Source organism: Populus alba, chromosome 7 (genome assembly GCF_005239225.2).
Source record: "Populus alba chromosome 7, ASM523922v2, whole genome shotgun sequence".
Classification (NCBI taxonomy): domain Eukaryota; kingdom Viridiplantae; phylum Streptophyta; class Magnoliopsida; order Malpighiales; family Salicaceae; genus Populus; species Populus alba.
This window is the reverse complement of record NC_133290.1, coordinates 12,518,238-12,526,632: the sequence shown is the minus strand read 5'-3', so window position 1 is coordinate 12,526,632 and position 8,395 is coordinate 12,518,238. Positions and strand designations below refer to the sequence as shown.

General features: G+C 35.9%; 1 protein-coding gene across 3 annotated transcripts; it reads left to right on the top strand.

Annotated features, from left to right (window-relative positions):
* Positions 1–559: 559 nt before the first annotated feature.
* LOC118043438 (uncharacterized) lies at positions 560–7,385 on the top strand. Of its 3 annotated transcripts, XM_035051413.2 has the most exons (9): positions 565–1,342; positions 3,293–3,499; positions 3,617–3,889; positions 4,391–4,457; positions 4,545–4,736; positions 4,886–4,977; positions 5,970–6,152; positions 6,239–6,375; positions 6,634–7,385. In XM_035051413.2, exons 1-9 carry the CDS (start codon positions 833–835, stop codon positions 6,815–6,817), a joined length of 1,845 nt encoding a protein of 614 aa, XP_034907304.1. In that variant the 5' UTR covers positions 565–832; the 3' UTR covers positions 6,818–7,385. The 3 variants fall into 3 exon arrangements, 2 of the variants coding, with proteins under 2 accessions (XP_034907304.1, XP_034907305.1); XR_004686640.2 differs by lacking the exon at positions 6,634–7,385 and having other exon boundaries at positions 560–1,342; positions 4,886–4,981; XM_035051414.2 differs by lacking the exon at positions 3,293–3,499.
* Positions 7,386–8,395: the final 1,010 nt, after the last annotated feature.

The following is an 8,395-nucleotide window of genomic DNA, read 5'->3' as shown; positions in this document are numbered from 1 at the left end:
AGAATCGGGCTGGATTAAAATAAAATAAAAAAAATCAAAATTTGAAGTGATTCGGTTGATCTGAACAAAAATTCAGTTGCAATCCATTGACTTTTGTTTTTTTTATTAAAACAACATGGTTTTAATTTTTTTAAAAATTAGAATTAACCTTGATAATCCGGTGACCTAGTCAAAACCCAAAACTAGAGTCTTGAATCAGACCAGGTTTACAACCTCTGCTTAACCTTGAAAATTCTTTACTATAAATGGCATTGGACATAAAATAGTGGATATTCTTTAAATGGCTGTGAAAACTCAAATCTAAACCATATTTGTATGCTTATCATTTAGAGGGTAAAAGTTTTGAAAAAATTGGACGAACAATGGCCAAAAAGAATAAGAAAATTGTAGGGCACAATTGCATAATTTATTATCCAATGACCACTTTAAGAGAAATAAAATAGTATGGGAATGATAATATATTACTACCACACACACAAAAATATTGACAATTTGACATCATCACCTCTCTCTCTCTCCCCCCCCCATTTAAGTTTTAACAAATACCGGTATCAGTTCCTGTCACTCCCAGCTCAAAAACCACGCACCCCCTCCTTCTCTCTCCACGCAGCCATCGTTACTTCACTGAAACTCACTCCATTTTTTTTTTATATATAAAAAACAAAAATTAATCACTCTAATTTAAAAAAATAAATAAATATAAAAACCACACAACTCATCAGCTAAAGAGAAATTCTATCCCCCTCTCTCTACATTTCCTCATGAGAAGCAGCGGTACTAGCAACCATCGGTGACTTACAACGACGTCGTGTTTATCCACTTCGGTTTTTTCATGGCGAAGAAAGAAAACGACGTCGTCTCACAAACCTTCCACGCCTTGGTAGAAAGCGCAGACCGGAAATTCGGCCGAGTCCGTGACCTCCCATTGTACGGACGCGCACCGCAGAACCACTACTTCCAGAAAGTATTCAAGGCGTATATGAGGTTATGGAAGTACCAGCAGGAGAACCGGTCAAAGCTAGTTGACTCCGGCTTGAACCGATGGGAAATTGGAGAGATCGCGAGTCGGATCGGGCAGTTGTATTTTAATCAGTATATGAGGAGTAGCGAAGCTAGGTTTTTAGTGGAAGCGTATGTGTTTTATGAGGCGATTTTGGAGCGCAAGTATTTTGATGCCCGCGGAAGTGGGAAACCGAAGGTTGATGTTGGTGTTAGGTTTAAGGAGCTGAGATTTTATGCTCGGTTTTTGCTTGTTGCTTTGATTTTCAACAAGGTTGATATGGTGAGATTGCTCGCTGAGAGGTTTAAAGGTCTTGTTGATGATAGCATGACGAATTTTCGTGTAAGTTGCCTTTTTATTTCATTTTTGCTTTGTTTTAATTTGTTTGTGTTTTCTTGGTTTTGGAAGGAGAAAATGTGTAGGTTTTGTTGATTATTGGGGAGAATTTTGGCTGGAGATGTTTTGTCTCTGTTTTTGGATTTTTTTTGTTTCGTTTTTTTTTTGGTGGATTATCGTGTTCTTTTTAATAGTAAGGTATTGACTTCGAATTTTTTTATTCAAGTTAAAAAAAATTTTGCCGGGGGGGATTTTATTAATCGAGCTTGGTAAGGAAGGAATTTGTGGAATAGGAGATGCTGACGGTGATTTTCAAGAACTTGTTTGATGTTTAAAGGCAATTTTTTGGGTTAACTAGAAGTGTTGAATTTGTGAAAATTGGAGCTGAATTTTAGGGTTTTTTTTGGTGAAAGTCTAAGAATTTTTATATTTTGGGGTGACAGATTGAAAATTAAGCTTATGTTTGGCTGTCAAGGAAAAGGAATTTAAAATTTCTGAAGTTGTTTGATGCTTTGTTTCTCTGGAGATGTGTTTCAATCTTAGCGTAGAGAAGTTGTTGCAAAACACTGGAATTGGGTTTCTATTTCCATTTATGGAAATAAAGACCTTGGAACAGAGATTTATTTTAAATTCTGCTGCAGATAAAGCAGTTGCAATCCTAGAGAGGCTCGGTTCTTTTTGGGCCCAGGGGATAAAGGGCAGACCTAGAGGATTTTGTGTATGAATTTTCAAAGATTTCCATGCTCAACTACTTTAAACAATTTTTTTTTAATTAAAGTTGACACACTGCTACCGGAGCTTTTCATGGTTTAGATCTAGTAAAGTTATTATCGTGGGACCTGCCAACTGGATGTGGCATCTGGTTTTATGTGATTTTAGGTGTATAAATTTTTTTCTAATTGCAGTTGGTATGTGGAATCTATATGCCTTACATATTATTGTAAGCTCAGTTGCTGTAGCTATCTTTTTTTATAAAACAAAATACCCTTTTTGATGGAAAGGAAGCATGGCCTTTCAACTTTAGTTAGAGGTTGCTGAATTATTTTACTGTTACGAGAATTGGTGAAGGTAGAGGCAGGAGTGAAAATATGTCTTTCTGAATGTAGGGGTAAGGCATTTGCAGAACTATTGAGTCAAGTGGTGGTAACTTCAGTTGAGTTGCCTGGCTGACAACTGCTTGACTCAGATGAGTGGCTTCCAGTTCTAAAGAAAGGCCAGAAAGGGGGGAAATGAGAGAAATGAACAGAAAGAAATCCAGTCTCTATTCCATTATAAATTGTGGCAGTACTGATGATGGTCTTCCTGATGTATAATTGGTTCAAAAGTTTTGACTCCTGAAGCAGCGAGTCCTTGCATTGAAAGACTTAGACACCTGAAGGCCAAAGCTGAAATGTGGTGGGGTGCATGGATCATTCAAAAACTTAACTCTTAAAATAAAAGACAACAATAATCATTTAAGTTGTCTTTATAACCTTAAACTTGATTTGTCCAGATTAAAAGGGTGAAGTGGGTGCATGTTGGCATCCTTTATTTTTTCCTTCTCCTATTGACCATCTTGGAGCATCTTGTCCACATGGTCAAGAGACCTGACAATGCACTTAATCATTGGAAGTTGGTTTAGTTGGCCTAGTTGCCTTGGTTTTTCCAATGTGACAATTGATGGATCATTGCCAAGAATGGAAGTTAAGCATTAGAATTAGTGAGGCTATGATGGGTGAGGCAATGGATGCAATTCCAGGTCATACTTATTATATGGTAGAATGAATAATTTACACACTCTAAGTTCGACCTTTATGTGTGTCTATATGAGACATGGACTCGGAGGCATTTCTTAAATATTTCCAGATTAATTAGAAAAAACTAACACTTTTCTATACCATTCAGAAGTTCAAATGCTGCATTTAACTTTCTGTTGATACTTGCATGAATAAAAACAAATGGATTATTTGTTCTCAGGAAACAAACTTCAAAGAATGGAAGCTAGTGGTGCAAGAAATTTTCCGCTTTATGGAAGTTGGTACTGCCTTCACAAATGTCAGGCCTTTCCGGTACTGTGCTCTGTTTGATTCCCATCCAGCTTCTCGTCCTTATTTGGCTCGTTTCCATGCGAGGAAGATTGTAAAATTTAGAGATGCGCTCTTGACAAGTTATCATAGAAACGAAGTAAATGTTTTTTAATGTTTGTAAGACTGTTTATTGATAAGGTTGCATGGAGCTTGAACTGAGAATTTTCCCAATAAGATATTTTTTTTTATAACCAACCTTGTTTGTCATTTTCAGGTTAAATTTGCAGAACTTACTTTAGACACTTACAGGATGATGCAATGTTTAGAATGGGAACCTAGTGGATCTTTCTACCAAAAGCGTCCTGTCGAATCAGTTTACCAAAAGCATCCAGTGGAATCGAATGAAAATGGCACTGTAATTGATCATTCTGGAGCTGCTTCTGGATTGATAGATATAAACTTGGCTGCAGATTTGACTGATCCAACTTTACCACCAAATCCCAGGAAAGCTGTTCTCTATCGTCCGTCGGCGACCCGTTTGCTAGCAGTTAGTTCTGAAACTCTTACATGTTGATTTTATTTATGTTACCCATCTCTGTTTGTATTCACAGTTAGGCTGCTCTGCTTTCAGAGTGACACGTTATCAGGATTTCCTGGAAATCAGGCCTAATTTGAATCTTTACATTTCCTTATAGAAAAATTTGTGTTTCCTTTCCTAGTGTGGAGTGCAGGTATAGTCAATGCATGTTGTGGCATAACTTTTTTATGCAAGTTAACTTTGTATAGGGTGGTTATATTTTTCATGTAAAGCACATTTATGTTAGTGGTAGAACGCAGCTCAATTTAGCAAAATCTTGTACAAAAACATGTAGTTTACTTGCTGAAAACCATGGAACAAGTCTACTTATGAAATAGTTTTACCATTGGAAATCAGTGGCTAAGGCTCATAGATAAGTTTGTGGTCATTTCACATTTCTTAAGGGCATTTTTATTTTTCATTTCCTTCCTAAGGATAGAAGGCTGATTTCAGTTTGACTATCATGCACAGGTTTTGGCAACAATTTGTGAAGAGCTCCCTCCAGAGACCATTGTGCTAATATATCTATCCGCCTCAGGTTGATGATCCTCCATAATGCCAGTAAAATTCAACTAATTGTATCTCATCATCCTAGGCTAATTGTCTTAATGAATCAATTGTTCAGGGAAGGCTGCTCATAGTAATCTTTCTCAGGCAGGAAGCTCTGGGGGATCAAGGAAATCTTCCAAAGACAAGGTTGTTTCTGGAGCATGTGGCGAAGATAAAAGCTCTGCACCTGAATCTCATTGTAACGGCAAGAGAGAGTCAAGTGACTACTACGACAATTATCTCTGGTTAGGTCCCCGGGGATATGGTGGTAGGTTGCTGCTCTTTATTTTTGCTCTTCCTAGTGTTTAGCCTCAGTTTGTTATTCCAAGTGTAATTATTCACAGCTATTCCAAATTACTTTTATGACCTTCCTATATTGCTGTTCCACTCTAAGGTGTGATGCTTTTGGATTTTCAGGGTCAAATGCCCTTTACCCTGGCGATATAATTCCTTTTACTCGAAGACCTCTTTTCTTGATTATTGATAGTGACAGCAGCCATGCATTCAAGGCAGGTTTGTCATAACCTGTGTATGACTTGTCATAGAATTTGGACTTATCGTACCATTCTACAGTTTTTAGAATTGATTTTTTCTGGCTTGTGAGTGGGGTTGCATTTAAATTTAACATGGTAGATTTTCATGTCTACAAATATTATTGAACATGATGGATTGCATATGCTTGTCCATTGATATGTGTGTTTTTGGGGAAGAGACAATAAGTCGCAGATTGTTTTTTTTTAAAAAGAGGATACATTGCAGAGGATTGTTCTTCATCAAATATTGCATCAGTGCATGCATTGGAATAACTTGCTGTTTGCATACATAGGCAGGGAAACATTACACTAGCTATCGTCAAACAAACTGTTGGATTTTAATTGCAATGGAATCTTAAAGTAGATCAATATCCTATTTGAAGAGCTATCTGCATAGACGATACTACCTATTGGTATGATTTACTTGAAAATTGCCACACATTTCTATATAAGAAATTCTTTTTTAGGCGAACCAGAGTAATTGATCTACAAAACCTATGCAGTAAATTTTGTTACCTCTAATCCACACCTGGTGTGTTTGACTGGTGCACATAGTAGATGCAAAAGCTGAGGTGATATGTTCAACTGATGCACACTACACCTCCACCTGATTGAATTTTAATCCCTTAAACAACATTCTAGAGCTGATTTGATTGTTGACCTCCTTTGCTAGCGAGTTTGATGGGATTCATTAATTCATTAATCTTTAATGGATTGGGGCGGAAGCAGCTGGGTGCCTAAAGCCTCGCCTTGTAACATGTATTTAGATCTGACTCCCTTCTTCCGAGATCAAATTGTCTTGCCAGCATATTTGCGAAGGGATTTATGAGGCAAATATTCAAAACTTCTTTTCAGTTATCTGAGGGGTGCATCATACCTAGGATTCTCTGCTTTTCAGCCTTGCATTTTAGAGTTCTGCTTTTTATCTGTCAAGTTGCATGATTGAGAATTGTGGATCATTTTCTCAGGTCCTGCATGGTGCAGAAAGGGGAGAGCCAGCTGCCCTGCTTCTTTCACCTTTGAAACCAGCATTCAAGAACCTATTTGCTGTTGATACATCACGTTGTGGAAGTCAGTTTACTTTTTTCTTGACTGCTCCTCTGCAGGCATTCTGCCAGATGGTTGGCATCACTTCTGCTGATTCTGATATGGTAAGTTGTTGGCCTAAGCTCTTAAATTTTTATGATAATCTTCTCATTCCTATTTGCTCTCCAATGGCTAACGGGACTGCTTTCAGGATTTTTACAATGATGCTGAGGAGATACTCTCCATTGCATTCTCTGAATGGGAGGTTATTCTTTGTACATCAAAAGGCCTGGATCTGGTTTGGGCACAAGTTTTATCCGATCCATTCCTAAGGAGGCTTATTCTTAGGTATATTTATCTCTCAATAGAAGCAAATCAGTAGTAAACTGGGAAATTATTCAATATTCTTTATACTATCTGTTGGTTCGTCACTTGTGGCTGAAATGCTATCTTACAATAATAGGCTTTCAATGAAGATGCAGCCCCCCCCCCCTTTTCGATGTTCCTTTCTATGAAACGTTAAAACTTGTTAGTAACTGTTTTTAGTCTGGATACTGTTGGATTTTAGCTAATCTACTAACATATGTTAATGGAATGTGTCTTCAGATTCATATTCTGCAGATCTGTGCTCTCTGTCTTCTGCCCTCGTGAAGATGAGCAATATCTACCCATTTGCCTGCCCCATCTTCCCAATTCTGTCTCCGCGAGATCTGAAGTTGTGCAGTCAGCTGTAATTCGGCTTGCAAATCACCTGAAGGTTGCAGATTGTTTTCAATTCGATGACACATAAGGAAGATAAAACTATAAAAATGCAGGTTTCTGGCTCTCGAGTTCCATTAACTTTATGTGGTAAATAACGCCTGGAACTCGAACGGTTGGTTTAAGGGCACTTCAAAGGAGGAGTATTATAATTTGGTGATAGAGCTTAAGCTGGTGGTCAAGAAGAGAATAGTGGCTGAGCATGGTTGCTTCTGCTGACATGCGAACTCGTTAATTCTTTGGTAAGCATGTTGTGGTTTGCTGTTCTAGGTGGTACTTGATGATTTGCAGTTGTGTATGAATATAGCTGCTCAGTTGTGTAGGTGTTATCAGTGTATAATCTAATTGGTTTAACACCTTAGAGTTGTTTTCAAGCAAGTGCTAAGTTTTGTAACTTTGTAAAAGAAAATCAGGTTAGTCGAATGGGATATATATGTTTTCATTTCTTTTTTTCTAAAAAGAAAGTTATAGTGGCAATGGATTCATACATTATTGTTGAAGCTGTGGGAGAGGCATACATGTAAATGGGTCCTGAAATTGAAATTTCTGGATCCTTTCAGCTGTACAATTTACAAATTTGACTCGGCTGCATTTGTGTTCTTTGGTGTTGCTGCGTAGCGTTATTTATTTTTTTTTACTTTTTTCTTATATATATATATATATATACACAGAAAAAAGATGTTTGGGCAAGGCCTAAACCATCCTGATTGCCCAGATACAGGTGTAGGGGTAAGGCCTTGTAGTAACAGTAGCGATCAATAGATATTTTTTATTTTTATATTTTAAAAATATTTTTATTTTAAATTAATATTTTTTAATAATTTTAGATTATTTTGATGTGCTGATGTTAAAATAATTTTTAAAAAATATATATTATTTCAATAATTTTTTAATAAAAAACATTTTAAAAAATAACTACAACTATAATTTCAAACACCTATAAATCTTCCTTTTCTCTCTATATATGTATTTTTGCTTCTCTCTTTTATAATTTCTTTCTAGTTTATTTTTATCACTAATAATTATCTTGTGAGCTACCTTTCTTATAGTCGAGCTACTCTTACCGACCACATCTACTATATGGTGAGCTACCTCGATGACCTCCTCTCTTATATGGTGAGCTACGATGCTTACAAGAAAGGAAGGGAATAAAAAAGACAAAAACAACTTTAAGAGGCCATATAAAAATTCTCTTACTGACCTTTGACTCTGACCCTAGTAATTTATACATTTATCATTAATTTTTTTTATTTATAGTTAATTTTTAAAATATTTTTTACTCAAAAATATATTAAAATAAATTTTTTATTTTTAAAAAATTATTTTTGACATCATCACATCAAAATAATTTAAAAACATCAAAAAAATATTAATTTAAAATACATTAATTTTTTTAAAAAATATTTTTAAAATAAAAAACCAAACAGCGCTTAACCATCAAATGCTTCTCAAATACGCATATACAAGACTTCTTTTTTTTTTTTTTTGCAGTTACATAAAAGCAGTCCAATACATTATCAATTATAAAAGCCCAAGATCCATGTATAAGATATTATTCCCCTGTTACATGTTTAAGGGGCTGTTTTTCTTTTTTTTTTTTTTTTTTTTT

Bases quoted from the DNA above. Each gene is read 5' to 3' on its own strand.
- LOC118043438 (XM_035051413.2), top strand. From the start codon at position 833: ATGGCGAAGAAAGAAAACGACGTCGTCTCACAAACCTTCCACGCCTTG. The intron at 4,458-4,544 runs GTTGATGATCCT...TCAATTGTTCAG, and splicing joins AATATATCTATCCGCCTCAG to GGAAGGCTGCTCATAGTAAT. The intron at 6,376-6,633 runs GTATATTTATCT...ATGTGTCTTCAG, and splicing joins CTAAGGAGGCTTATTCTTAG to ATTCATATTCTGCAGATCTG.